The sequence below is a fragment of the Microtus ochrogaster genome, chromosome 7 (genome assembly GCF_000317375.1).
Source record: "Microtus ochrogaster isolate Prairie Vole_2 chromosome 7, MicOch1.0, whole genome shotgun sequence".
NCBI classification, from domain to species: domain Eukaryota; kingdom Metazoa; phylum Chordata; class Mammalia; order Rodentia; family Cricetidae; genus Microtus; species Microtus ochrogaster.
Genome location: NC_022014.1, coordinates 72,574,048 through 72,588,495, shown reverse-complemented (window position 1 = coordinate 72,588,495; position 14,448 = coordinate 72,574,048). Strand labels below are relative to the sequence as shown.

Here is a 14,448-nt window from a genome sequence, read left to right as displayed (position 1 = left end):
TGTGAGTTCGAGACCAGCCTGGTCTACAGAGCTAGTTCCAGGACAGGCTCCAAAGCCACAGAGAAACCCTGTCTCGAAAAACAAAAAACAAAAAACAAAAAAAAAAAAAGAAAAAGAAAACAAAAACCCTAGTTACATGTTTTTGTGCATACGTGTGCTTGCCCAAGCCGTGGCACTCACAAGTGGAGGTCAGAAGACATCTTACAGGGTTCAGTTGTCTCCTTCCATCAGGTGGGTCCCAGGGACCAAACTCAGGCTCCATGGCTTGGTGCTAAGCGCCTTTACCCACTGAGCCATCTCCGTAGCTAGACATTCCCACCAGCTAATCGCCTGGTTAGCTTCAGGGGATGGGGTGACTGGAACAATAAATTCTAGAAGATCTTGATAAAAGCCAAGAAATGGTTCAAAACAAACGGAAGTCTGAGTACACGGTGATGGTTCATCTGGAGACTCCTGAGCCAAATGCTTGGAAACTCAAGCCCTGCCACTTCCCAAAAGGGGTTCTTTTCGCATTTGATTTGATTCAAGTGGTATTCGCTGATCTTGAGGTCCCAAAGACTTCTCCCTTTCTGGAAGACTCTTGCATAAGGAGGGTGCTTAACAAACACTTGCTCACCTGCTGGTTAATTCCCAGCCACCTCCTCCTCCTCCTGGCGTCTAACCACGGGCAACAGCCACAGGAAGCTTTTCTTTTTAAAGCTGCTTAGCTTAGGGCACTAGGGTGGCCTCATTTCTGGTCACTAATCCAACTCAGGATGACCTGGCCGTGCAAGAATTCCAGGGGGAGAAATTCATTTAAGAAGGAAGCTAAAGTTAAAATGGAAATCTAACTAGATTGGTTTCCTCTGGAGTTCCAGGACAAGACATTCTTTTGAGGATTTGCAAAAGGAAGTATGAACGCCGCACTTTGAATGTTCATAGAATGGAAATGAACTCATCCAGCCAGCAGACTACTGCAGATTTCTTCACATCCATATCGCCAAGGGGACATTTAAGCCCTGTCTGAGAATGTATTTAGTTTCTTAAACTGATGGGAAAGAGACAAACTAGACAGTCGAAGGTTGGACTTGAACCACAGGCTTCAGTAAAGAGTCACGTGCGAACTTCTCTGTCCTAAAGAAGTGGCCCCATGTGCTGCCTGGGGACTGGAGACTTCATCGGACATCACGTGCCCAACTGAGTCTTTATGACTCTCTCTCAGGAAGGAGGACTAAGGATACAGCCAAAGTGCTTGAGATTGCTTAGTTTGTAAAGTACTTGAATTTTATATGGGTTCTGGGAATATCAAACTCATGAGGAGGTGAGTTCAATTCCCCAGAGCCCACATAAAGACTAGTGTGGTGGTCCAGGCTTCTCCTCCCAGCATACAGATCCTTGAGGCTTTCTGGCCAGCCAACCTAACCAAATTAGCAAGCACCAGACCAGTGAAAGACCCTGCTACATAAAACAAGGTAAGAAGTGTCTCCAGGAGAGACGTCTGAGGTTGACTTCTGGTCTTGAAGCAAGTGTGTACCCACAGACAGACACACATGTCACAGGAAAGGAGATGGGCACCAACACTGGCCACTCTCAGAAGTGGGTGCATTCACGCTTCTCTTCACTTCAATAAAAGGTACTGGGCCAACTATCTCAACACGCCGCAAAATAAAGTCCATCTGCTCCATCATGGCATGGCTGACTATGACAGGTGTCCCCTATGCAGGTATCGTCCCCAGACCTCCGCTTTCCCAAGGCAGCAGAACAAACCTTACCTGCCAATTAACCTCACCAATTCCTGTCCTCTCCAACCCACACTTTGTAGGTTTTGATTCTAGGGATTGAACCCAGGCCCTTCCTGCATGCTAAGCAGCTGCTATTCTATTACCTATACCCCCAGCCCAAGCTCAACTACAAAGCAAGGCTGGTTTCCCTTTAGTTTCCAGGCTTGCCTACGGGTGAAGGTAGAGAAAAGACCCCCGAGCAGGCTCTAAGCTGAGAGGCATGGACCAAGGCAACCTGCAGATCTGCTGAGCAGGGTCTGAGCAACCCCGTGCTGGAAGTCCACTCCATCACCTGACCCTGGCTTCCCACAGACCTCCTCATGGCCAAGCATCCTCCTAGAGAACCTTGAAAACAGCTGAAATAACAAGGAGGTTGGACAGACCTTTCTGGCACGCGGCTCTGTTGGTTTTCCAGAAATGAAGCGTCTGAGGAACGAAGGCCAACAAAGACAAAGGAGGAAGGAGAAGTGCCCGATGGCAGAGTCCCGCTGCTTCTCCAGCCAGTTCAGAGTACGGTCTACACATTGGCCAGGGGTCAGGAGTCACATGGGGACTTACCAGGAGGGGCCTTGGGAAGCAGCTGTCCACATGTGGTCTAGGGTGGTTCTCCCAGGCGCTCAATCATTGGCCTACCGCACGGGCACTGGCGCTTTAATCTGGGTTCTGTGCATACAGCCACAAGTGAAACAAGATAAACCCCCCACCCTCACACCACTTAGGTTTTCTTAAGGAAAACGTGAGTGTCCTGGAGCAAACCAAGGCAGAAAAGTGTCAGATGTGTGGAGCGGCCTGGGCACAGTCAAAAGGGAGCTCGGGGTACTCCCACCCAAAAGGTGGTCTAAGAAGTCACCTGGAGAGGGTCCCACAGGCAGAGAAGTCAAGGAAGGCCAAGATCTAGTGCGGCAGACAAGCCACAGAGAAGCAAGCACCAAGACAAGTGTCCTAATTTGCCTCCTATTGCTGTGATAAAGATCCACGGCCAAAAACAAATTGGGGAAGAAAGGGTTTATTTCATCTTATAGCTTAGACCAAGGGTACCTGGTGCTTGCTATCTATCTTATCTTATCTTATCTTATCTATCTATCTATCTATCTATCTATCTATCTATCTATCTATCTATCTATCTAACTGTTTTCTTGAGACAGGGTTTCTCTTTGTAGCCCAGGCTGTCCTGGAATTTGCTCTGTAGACCAGGTTAACCTTGAACTCAAAGATCCACCTGCCTCTGCTGGAATTAAAGGCGTGTGTCACCACTGCCCTGCTCAGCTTGCTTTCTTATACCAACCAGGATCTCCCGCCTAAGGACAATGTTGCCCAGTGGGCTGAGCCCTCCCTGACTCACCCACAGGCCAATCTGATGGAGGCATTTTTCTCAGTCAAGATTCCTTTGAAGTTCCTGTCAAATTGACAAAAAAAAAAAAAAAAAAAAAAAAACTGGTGTAACCAGCCTGGCCGAGGAGGGTGAACGAGGGACCAGTGGAGTCAGAGAGCAACCCAGCTGGGAAGCCACACGAAGGCAGGCAAGAGGGCAAGATCTGACAGTAACAGAATCCATGGGCTGCTGCGTTGAGAATACAAAAATGTATCTGTAAGATGTCGTGTAAGTGAGGAAGCCGAGTTTCAGAATCTCTGGGTGAGGTCAGAGGGCTGTGCTGGGCTGGAGTGGGCAGAAGCACCTAGAGTGCAGGATGCAGAGGACACACTCTATCAGGGGACACTCTGAAGTGCCTAAGTGGCTGGTGACTTTCTTAAATTTTACTTTATGGCAGAAAACCAGTTACCAGCAGAGCCAGACAAAAGGTTATTTAAGAGCTATCTTGGTAGACTTTTCCTTTGCCCCTAGACCCCATGTCAGTATGGTGTTGTGGAACAACCCTTTTGTACACTATGAATATGTATTACTCTCATTGGCTAATAAAGAACTGATTGGCCTATAGCTGGGCAGGAGGAGGTTAGGTAGGAAAACCAGACTTAAAGGATGCTGGGAAGAAGGAAGGAAGAGTCAAGGGGAGTTACCAGCCAGTCGCAGGACAAGTCAGATAAACAAAATAGGATGAGGTAAAAGCCACGAGCCTCAGGGCAGCAGCACATAGATTAATAGAAGTGGGTTAAGTTGTAAGAGCTAGTTAGTAATAAGCCTGAGCTATCGGTTGAGCATTTATAAGTACTCTTAAGTCTCTGCATTGGTTATCTGAGAGCAGGTGGTTGGGACAGGGAAACTCTGCCTACAGTATGTACTTGGCTCAACTTAGCTTACTTTCTGAGAGAGTGTGTGTGTGATGGCAAGAGCAACAATATCTCAAACAAGGACTCAAAGAACATTCTCTAATTAATTTCTCTTTCTTTTTTTTTTAAGACAGGATACCACTGGGTAGCCCAGCCTGGTCTTAAGTTTCTGGTCCTCCCACCTTAGCCTCCAGAGTCTAAGAATTCAGGCCTCAGTGTCTATGTGCAGTTCAAAAAATATTTGTAGGGAACTGAACTGTCAATTTGACTATATTTATAACCATCATGGCAACACACCTCTGCGTATGTCTACAAACATGTTCCAGAAAGGTCTAACTGAAGGTTGAGGACTATTCTTTATACTGTGTGAAGATATGTCACTGTGATTGGTTTAATAAAAAGCTAAATGGCCAATACTAGGCAGGACTTTCAGAGCAGAGAGAATACTGGGAAGGAGGAGGAGTTGTCAAATGGACGGAGAGTGAGAAAGACATTCAGGAGGAGAGCTAACAGCCATGAACCACATAGCAACACACAGATTAACAGAAATGAGTTAATTTAAGTTAAAGGAACTATACAAGCCTAAGCTATCAGCCAGGCTTTCATAATTAATAATGAATCTCCATGTGGTTATTTGGGAACTGGCTGGCAGTACAGAGAAACACTCACAACTGAATGGCAAGTTCCACCGTGCATGTGAGCAGAAGCATCCCACTGAGGTTGGAATCATGGACTAAATACAAGGAGAAAGTGAGCAGAGCATGAGTATCTTTCTCTCTCTGTTTCCTGACTGCAGACACAAAGTGACCAGCCACCTTCCATTCCTGTCACCATGCTTCCCCCACACTGCCTTGATGGAGTCCTACATCCCCTCCCAGGTGTATCTAATCAGTGCCCTGAGGTAGCAATAAATGTGGCCCAACACAAAAATCATAAACTTCCTTAAAATATTAAGAGATTTATTTCAACTAAGTTTTGGTTTTGTTTGGTTTTTAGCAGGAGTGTTGGGTTTGCAACTCAATTTTGTGATTCTCCAGCCCAAACCTCACAGATGACAATGTCCCATCTCGCTCGCAAAAGATTGACTATGCCTTTGGGTAACTTCAACAAACCCTCCCTTCTCTCCTTAAGTTCCTTTCATCAGGGACTTCATTACAGCAAGGAGAAAAGTAACTGATACATCTTTGATAGAATGCCTTTACTGAAGCCAGACGGTGATGGTGCATGCCTTTAATGCCAGCACTCAGGAGGCAGAAGCAGGTGGATCTCTGAGTTTGAGGTCAGCCTGGTCTACAGAGAGAGTTCCAGGACAGCCAGGACTACACAGAGAAACCCTGTCTCCAAAAACAAAACAAAAGAATGCCTTCTCTGAGGTTGGGAAAGCAATCCCACTAAATTCACTGACCTTTATTTGCATGTTTACTTATGTATTAGGCAGCTCAAGCCAGATCCTGTTTTTCCCTTCAGGGAGTCAGGGATGCCAGGAAAGCCAGCACCAGGAGCAAAAGGACATCCTGCCCAGGTCTAAGCCAAGACTACCTGTGGTGATTGTCGCAGAAGGAAAACACGTGGCAGAAGCCAATCTGGGAGAACCAAAGTGGCTTCGTGCCATGCATCTAAAAACCCAGTAGCCCTTGGAAATTATACCCTCATCTTGACGCACAGAGCAGAAGACCAGAGGGAGCAGCTGTCCCTCTGAATCCCACCTTCTCTTAAAACCTCTCTCCTCCATCTGAGAAGACAAATCAAAAGGGCTCAACGTCACAAAACTGAACCTCACCCCCAGAACAGAGTTAATTTTAAAGATAAATATTTGCTAAATATTTTATTACGGGTATGGCACAGCATACCACACTTGAGAAATTCATGCATATTTATCTAGCTTATAGACCCAATAATCAACCCATAGCCAGTCTGGTTGCGTTGACACCCTGTCCCTGTCCATCTGCGCCCCCCCCAATAGATATGGGATGGTGTCTATTTGTTTTAATCATGTGTGTGTGTATTTCTGTATGTGTATATGGCCTGTGGATGCGAGTGTTCTCAGACACCAGAGGAGGGCATTAAGTCCTCTTAGAGTTGAGTAAGAGGAAGTTGTGAGCCTCTTGACGTGGGTGTTAGGAACTAAACTCACAGGTCCTCTGGAAGAGCAAAAAGCACTTCTAACCACAGTCATCTCTCAAGACCCATGCTAGATTATTTTGAAGTAAATCCCAGACACCATGTGCTATGTTTTAGATATTAACTATCCTCCCTCAAAGGTTCCTGTGGTAAAGGCTTCATTGCAACTTACGTACTTTTATATACTTTTATTTTTATTCTATGAATGTTATGCCTGCAAGTACGCCTGTTCACCACATGTGTACCCGGGCCCTGTGGAGATCAGAAGGCATCAGATCCCTTGGAACAGGAGTTACAGGCAGCTGTGAGTCACTGGGAACTGGGAATGGAACCCAGGTCCTCTGCAAGAGCAGCTGGTGCTCTCAACCACTGAGCCATCTCTCTAGCACCTGCTGATGTGGTTTCAAGTCTATTTACTTATTTTACGATGGATATGTGGGCGTGGCTGGCTGTAGGTATGTGCACCAAGTCAGTACAGGAACCTGCTGAGGTCAGAAGAGGGCATCAGGGGTCTCGGGCCCCAGGAATGGCTTCACGGTGTTATGGGACAATGGTCTGTACCCTGTCACTTGTATTATTTTTAGTAAAATATTGATTGGCTAGTAGCCAGGCAGGAAGTAGAGGCGGGGCAATGAGAATTCTGGGAAGAGGGAAGTTTCAGTCTGTAGTCTTGACCCAGCCTCAGAAGAAGCAAGATGTGACTGCCTCGCCGAAAATACCAAGCCACGTGGCTAACATAGATGAGACTTATGGGCTAATATAAGTTATAAGAATTAATTTAAAAAAAATCCTGAGCTAGGACTGGAGAGATGGCCCAGTGGTTGAGAGCATTGGCTGCTCTTCCAGAGGACTCTGGTTCAATTCCCAGCACCCATATGGCAGCTCACACCTGTCCGTAACTCTAGTTCCAGGAGATCTGATGCCAATGCACATAAAACAAAGTTAAATAAATGTTTAAAAAAAAAAAAGCCTGAGCTACTAGGTCAATCAGTTTATAACTAATGTAGACCTCTATGTGATTTCTTTGGGACTTAACAACTGCGGGAACCGGGCAGGACAGAAACCTGTCAACACTGTGGTAGCCTGCCGTGCTTACTTGGCATTCACACGGCTGCCAGGAATCTGATCCAGCCCTCACGTTTGCCTGGCAAGCACTTCACCCACTGAGCCACCTCCCCACCTCTTTTTGCCCTTCTGGAGAGCTGGAGATCAAACCCTGGGCCTTCTGAACGCTAGATAAGCATTCTACCATTAATGCTATGTCCTACACCCCACGAGTCCAGCGTAGTCACCTGCGAGCGGGGCAACATCGAAGACGCATCTCCTGTTTCTTATTTAACCTGGAAACAGAGCCATAGTTAACTTCCTTCGCCTCTAACAATACAAGAGAGTAAACAAGACAAGCTGTGCTCAGGAAGGCTGACCTCACTCCAGATTCGACCTCTCCATTGCTTTGAGGACTAAAAAAGATGCCAGAATTGAGAAAGCTGTGCAAAAAGAAGGCAATGCAAGCCCAAAGCCTCACTGAAATCACCACTGAGCAAAGGCAACCCCAGCGCAGGGCGGTGAAATCTAGACTTCCTGCGGTCATTCGCGGGTCTTTACTGGAGCTGCGGGTCAGCAAGCTCTGGGGAAGGCCTCTGGAAAAAGGAAGAAGTCCCAGACACCTGTGTCCTAAGTAATGTCACCCCAAAAGTGAAAAAGGTCATTCTGGTTTGCCTTCTCCAGCGTCCACACTATGGCTCCTTGTCACACAATCCATCACTGTCGGTGTTATCTCTGGTAAACGTGAGCTAGGTCCCTTTGCTGAGCAGCCTTTGCTGACAGCTGACTCTGTTGTTGGGAGAAGCTCTCGTCCAGCAAATCTGGTTTGGGGCAGCACAGCTATGAAGTCTAAATGACCCGGTGGGTGGGAGGTGGAAGGGGAATTTCCCTTTCGCGCTCTTCCTATTGAACGAGCTAGACAACTCATGCGCTTTTCTGAGCATGCCAGCAACTCAGCAATGGCAGGAACTCACTCCAGTATGTTTTATGGCACGACCTAATCCCAGTACCTTGCCCAGAGAGTGTTCAATCAATATTTGCAGAATGAGGGCATTTCACACTGAACAATGAAGTCCCAGCCCGACGGGCCCTGCCCTGAAAACACAGCTTCATCTCCTCGCTTTCCCTAACCTCGGATGACCTTTCTTACTTCTCCTTCCAGATACTCACTTGTAAAACTTTACTTGTTGAAAGGCTGTCTTAGGGGTTGGAGGTGTGGTCCAGTGGCCGAGTGCTTGCCTAACACATATCAGGCCTCTGGTTCCATCCCCAGCTCCAAGAGGGGGAAAAAAGGAAAAAAACAGGGACTCTAGAGATGGCAAAGTCAGTAAAGCACTCGGTGCACAAGCATAAGGACCTGAGTTCAGATCCCAACGCAGACATAAAAGCTAGGCATGGCGTTGTATGTGTGTGATCCTGGGGGAGACGGAGACAGGAGGAATCCTTGGGGATGGCTGGCCAGCCAGGCTAGCAGAGCAGATGAGCTTCAGGTTTGACGGAAGACTGAAAACATTAAGGTGGAGAGCAATCAAGGAACTTACCTGGCCTCTGGTCTGTACGTGCATACAGGCATGTGTGTGCATGCGTGCATGCGCAAACACACACACACACACACATGAAAGAATAAAAAGCCTACCTTCAGTGACAGACATATTTCCTATCATCTGAACATAAGGAATTCAGGTGTGGTTTTGTGGGTGATGACTGGCCATGGAGGGTAAGCACAGATATGTCTCCACTCTCTTGCTGTGCACCTCTCCCAAGCCCACCTAACACTGGAACCCTCAACGGAACACAGCATCACAGCAGAGTTCCAACCAGGCAGCCCCTCCCAGCCTCTCCTCCATAGGACAGTCCTAGAATCATGTGCTAGCCAAACTTCTCCAGCCATCAGGAAAAACATGGCTGTCCACCTGTTCCTAAAGAGTTAAAAACAGGCTCAAGAGGGCTGTCTTCCAGGGAACTCATGAGTGTCTGTTTAGACAAGGCAGGTGAAGTCAGCAACTCTGTTGAGGCAAAGATAGAAAAGCAGGCTTTGGTTTCCTTAAGCCGAGAGGAGCATGGCAGGTTGAGCCACCTCAGCGATTGTCCAGGGGAAGCTAGATTTCACTGGGGCAAAGGCCAGTGGTTCCATACGTAGCTGTCCAACATTTCAGATTAGTTTTCACGACCTCAATCCACATTATAAAGTTTAATATCACATGGATGCATTCCTAAAAGCAACGTGCTCAATACTTTGCTCTGACAATATGGGTTTGTTTTCTAAGGACTTGTCCAACAGGCTATGTTCTCTTTCGTGTGGCTGGTTTTTTCCTCTGGAAGCAATGAGAGAATGACACACGACAGGAGCGGTAGGCTAGGGAGCTGGAGGAGGCTGGGAGAGAAAAGTGGTGGGTGTTGAAACCAAAGTTGCTCCAGAGTTAATGAGACACAGCCGTGGATGGGCAAGCCATCAATAGGGCACCGAGTGATAACTGGGTGTGATAGAACACGCATCACCACAGGCCCCCACTGCTGGGAGTGACCTCACTGTCCCCAAATACAGCATGCTCTCACCCACTCCTGGCTTCCTGTCACTCCATGCAACCCTCCTTTGGCTCACCCCCCCCCACACATACACAAACAACAAACTTCCCAAGATCCTCCCTAGGAGGACACCTCCTGGGAGCCAAGCACAGCAGGAGGCCCCCAGACTTTCACTCCTTGATCCCCGCTGTGTCCTGGGGATCCTTGTCATGCCCGTTTTCATCACTATCCTTGTCCATGACAAATAACCAGGCAGAAATAATGATACCCTCTCTCCATCCGACTATCAAACTATTTAAACAATGGACCTCAAAAACTAGGGCACCCCCCCCCTCCGCCTCGTCCAGGAATCCCATGCTGGGTGAAGGAAGAGACACCACTCAGGAGAACTGGTCTCCCAGATGTAACAACTGGTCAGACCACCTTACAGGGTGGGAATGCAGTTCAGACAATGATGAGCAACATCTCAGGTAGAGAGGAATTGCTTAGGTGTCTCTGGCCCTGTATTTAAACTTTGCTCTCACTTCAGGGCCCTGAAGACGGACTTAAGTCAGAGACAGGGCCTCACTGGATCGCTTTATTCCTCTTTCCAATGTGATCACGTTGACTAAATTGCCCTCTGCTCCCCTTTCTATTAATCCGGCTGCTTTAATTGGCTCCTTAAGGACGGCTTGCTGAACTTGGCCTTTTGAGGTAGGTACAGACTGTGACCCGAAGTTCTGTAACACCAAAACTAGCGGTTCCTTTCCAAATATTCACGGTCCCTCAGGGGACTTTCCCCTCCCTCCTTCCCCAAGATAAACACACAGCCCTTCTACCTGGACACTTGAACTTGCTGAAGAGTCCTAGGTGACACAGATGTCAGCTTTTCTGCCCACTAGAGAAACGGATATTAGCGTTTTAAAGTGAGAATGAACTATAATGGAATCTAAGCCACTGGTGCAGAACGTCAGGTCTTAGGTAGGCGTCAGGTGGGTGGAATGGAGACAGGAAGAGGGAAAGGGGGAACTATCCCTAATAGCCCCCTCACCTACTCCCCTCTTCTGAGCCTACCCTGAAGACCCAGCAGCCCAAAGCGGAGCTTGCAAGACCCTCCCTCTGAACCCCAGGGGAGATTCCTTTCAGTCTACTTCCCAAGATGAAGTTCTCACAGGCTGGTAAAAAGCGGTGAGCTTATTTGCAAGCTAGGGTCATATCTGCCTAGCAACCCAACCCGAAGACTTGAGGGACTATAAGTGTGGACAGGGAACAGGCAGGCCAACTCTGCACAAAGGGATCTGTTCGCATGCAAATGACCCTAAGCCAGAGGGCTAGGGAAGAAAAAGGGAGCCCCGGGCAGCTCTGAGGAAGCTGTTTTCCCCCTAGAAAATGCTGACAGCAAAGCAAGAGCCAGAGGGGGCTCTGCCTGCCGCACAGGCTCCCACTGACCTACTGCAGAGGCTGACAGTATGGGCCCCAGCTCTTAACTTAATTTCCTGATTTTTCTGGTCCTGTACCCCAGACTGCAAAGGTCCCTTTGTTCTTATTTAGGACTAAACAAAGTTAGTTTTGTTTTGGGGGGCGTTGATTAGCATGGTAATGCAGTGCTTTCCTGAAGAAGTGAGAAAAGCAGAGGTTTTCATCTTTTCACTGGACCAGCAGGGCTTGAGGAGAAAGACATGAGGCCAGTCTCTAACCGGCAATAGCAAAAGTCACCAGCTAGTGGCCAGCAAGGCTGGATTTCACCCACTTCTCCATTATTGAAACACAAGAGGGCCAAGCCAACTTTGCAAACCAGGCCCGAGGGTTTCTACAGATGTCGCTGGACCAGTGCTCTGGCCTCAACATGCCTCATCTCTAAAATGGGATCACGCCTGCCCTTCAGAGAAGGCTATAAAGGATGAGCCAAGCATGATGGAGCGGACCTATAATCCCAGCGCTTGAGAGGTCAATTCGAAGGACCAGGATTTCAAGGTCATTTTGGGGGCCTTTATCTCAAACAAACCTAAACAAGCTGGCTACAGTGGCGCACTTCTTTAATCCCAGCATTCTGGAGGCAGAGGCAAGCAGATATCTGTAAATTGGAGGCCAGCCTGGTCTACAAAGCTAATTCCTGGGCTACACAGAGAAACCCTGTTGGGGGTTGGGGGTCCAAAGAAACAAATAAAATAACATGGATGGCACTTAATTCAGCATCCGAGACAACACAAATATTTAAAAAATTATAATTACAATAAAATAGTTGTAATGCATTATTAATAACTGTACATAATTGTTACTGCCCCCCAACAGCCAGATTTCATCGGGTCAGTCATTCGGTGACCACTAGGACTTGAGGCATTGTCTAACTTTTACAGTGAAGATGTTGAAAAGGTAGGCATCATGGCACATGCCAGTAATCTCAGCCCTTGGGAAACTGAGGCAAGAGGATTTGCAAGCTCAAGATGAGCCTGAGCTACATAGCATGACACTGTCTTTAAAGCATGCCATTTCCAGTCAGGCAGAGTGTATTGTGCTTGTAGTCACAGCTACTGGAGCAGGCTGAGGCTGGAGGATGGCATGAGCCTAGGCGCTACAGGCCAGCGATGAAAGCCTGGGACCCCCACTGCTTGGTAGGCTGAGACAGGAAGATCTTCAGTTCTAGGCCTGTCTTGGTTTAGCTAGTGACATCATGTTTTTTTTTAAAAAAAAAAAGCTAGCAAAACAAACAAACAAACTAGGATTGGGGGCTGGAGAGATAGCTTGGCAGTTAAGGGCACTAACTGTTCTTCCAGAGGACCCCGGTTCAACTCCCACCACCCACATGGCAGCTCATAATCATCTGTAATTCCAGTTCCAGGGGATCCAACACCCATGGCGAAACACCAGTGCATGTAAAGTATAAACAAACAAAAATGGGATCAGGAGTTCAAACTTAAGTTTGAGGCCAGCCCGAACTACCTGAGTGAGACCCTGCTGGGGGGTGAGCGGTGCTAATTGTTCCTACAAACTTGCCAGCTATTATTCTGTGGTGGCCTGGCAGGACTGCAGTGGCTTTAATAACACACTATGCATCAATACACCTGCTCCCCACTTAGCCCACACTGGGTGTTAACAGCGTTAGATAACTGAGTCCCCAAATCGATGGGGCGGGGCGGGGGAATCATGGAGCAAGGGAAGGGTTTTTATTAAAATTTACAACTGGCGACTCCTCCCAGTGGCGACCCTCCAGGCACACTCCCAAAGTAGGTTGTCTCGAGATTCTAACATCAGAAAGACATTCTCTAAACCACAACCAAGCAACAGACCGGTTGGTGAAATCTGCAGGGAAATGCAGAGAACACAGCCTTTGCGGCGGAGCAGTTCCCAAATTTTCCCCTAGAGGTGTGAGATGGAGTCCAGGAAACCAACTTTGCGCCCCCTCTGGCTCTGAAGTGTCCCTAATCCTCAGACGCGCGTTGTTCTCAGGAGAAACTCCTAACTCCAGCTTCCCGGGCAGCTATTTAGTTCATAGTGACCTTGGAGTCAGGGGGCTTGGAGAAGTGGGGATGCCGATCCCCTACAGAGGACTCCCGGGGGGGGGCGGGGAGGGGGTAAGATAGCCTAGCACCTGTGCCGGTGTCACCTCCCGCCCAGGCGGGTGCACGCGCACGGAGCAGAGGGGATGCTGACTCAGCCATGCTTTTCCCTTCCCTTTCGCGCAGCGCGGATGCTGGCTGCTGCGCCTGCAGCCTAGGCGGGGGGAAGGCAATGCACCCACAGCAGACGAGCGGCGGGCTCCTTGGGGCCCACTGCGGCACTCCCTCCCCATGCCCGGAAGGAGAACTGGCGGGGCGCGCGAGTTGACGAAATTTTGGGGGGAAGTGATGGCTGGAGGAGGAACTCGGGAGCCCGCGCGTGCTCTGCTCACACCCAAACTGGAAGGAACCTGTTCAGTCCGGGACTAGCGATGCGCGGAACCAGCCCCGACGCGCGCCTCCCCTGCCCCCCCATCCTCCTCACTGGCTCCCCAGATCCTCAGGGCGCGGGCGGACCCGGGAACTGCGCTCGGAGAGGGGGTGCTGGGGCGCACTCGATCGCCCCGAGCTCGACCGCGCTCCCGCTTTCACGGCAGCCAAGTGCCGGGTTCCGATCGGGCCGGGAATCACACGGGCACGCGCGGATGAGGGGATGAGGGCGTCGGGCCAAGGACCCCAGAGGCGTCGGCGGGGATGGGCGACTCGCGCTGGCAACGCGGTTACCTTCCGTGACCCCCAGCCCCGGCAGCCGGCAGGCGGGGCGCATGCCTTGCGCGGCCCCGATCCACGTGGGCCCGCGCGCGCGCACCAGGCCGGCCCCCTCCTTGCAGGCGCTCGGCGCTCCCAGCACATGGTCGGCGGCGGCGCGCCCCCGAGGCCGGCGGAGACCGGCTGCAGCCGGTATAGGATAAGAGATAGGCAGAGAGACGCGGGGCCGGGGCTCGGGCGGCGGCACGCACGACCCGGGAGGAGGCGACCGGGTTGGGGGGCGGGGGGAGGGTGTGGCCCGGTGGCCGAGGCTGGCGTGGGTTGGGGGCCAGGGTGCTCCAGGCTCCCCGGCCAGAGCCAACTTGATAGAGACTCGGGCCCACGCCCTAAGGGGTTAAACCTTTTCTCATGTTGCGGAGCGGTTTATAAGAAGGCTCGGGAGGCCCAGCCTCCGCCTTATTGGGAGCCTTTTGGGGTTTATTCTCTTCCCTTCTAACTTGGTGAGTTGGATTTTTTTTTTTATTATTTTACATGCTTAAAAGTTTGATTGTGGGGTATGGGTTTTTGGGGGGTTTTTGTTTTGTTTT

The 14,448-nt window shown here is 49.5% G+C and overlaps 2 protein-coding genes across 4 annotated transcripts in view; one reads left to right on the top strand and one right to left on the bottom strand.

Annotated features, from left to right (window-relative positions):
• Positions 1-14,448, bottom strand: part of Arsg (arylsulfatase G) — a 130,569-nt gene that overhangs the window by 82,865 nt on the left and 33,256 nt on the right. The window contains exon 1 of one of the 2 annotated variants that reach the window (XM_026780200.1): positions 2,144-2,265. The exons of the other annotated variant lie outside the window; for it this stretch is intronic. The gene's annotated coding sequence lies outside the window, so the exon portion shown is untranslated. Of the gene's footprint in view, positions 1-2,143; positions 2,266-14,448 lie in introns of those variants that run through there. 2 annotated transcript variants of the gene reach the window in all.
• Slc16a6 (solute carrier family 16 member 6) overlaps positions 13,792-14,448 on the top strand; it is a 20,512-nt gene continuing 19,855 nt past the window's right edge. Inside the window, exon 1 of one of the 2 annotated variants that reach the window (XM_005350654.3) lies at positions 13,792-14,053. In XM_005350654.3, the coding sequence (XP_005350711.1) occupies positions 13,806-14,053 (248 nt within the window). In that variant the 5' untranslated portion in view covers positions 13,792-13,805. Of the gene's footprint in view, positions 14,054-14,194; positions 14,362-14,448 lie in introns of those variants that run through there. The other variant, XM_005350655.2, reaches the window with a different exon arrangement.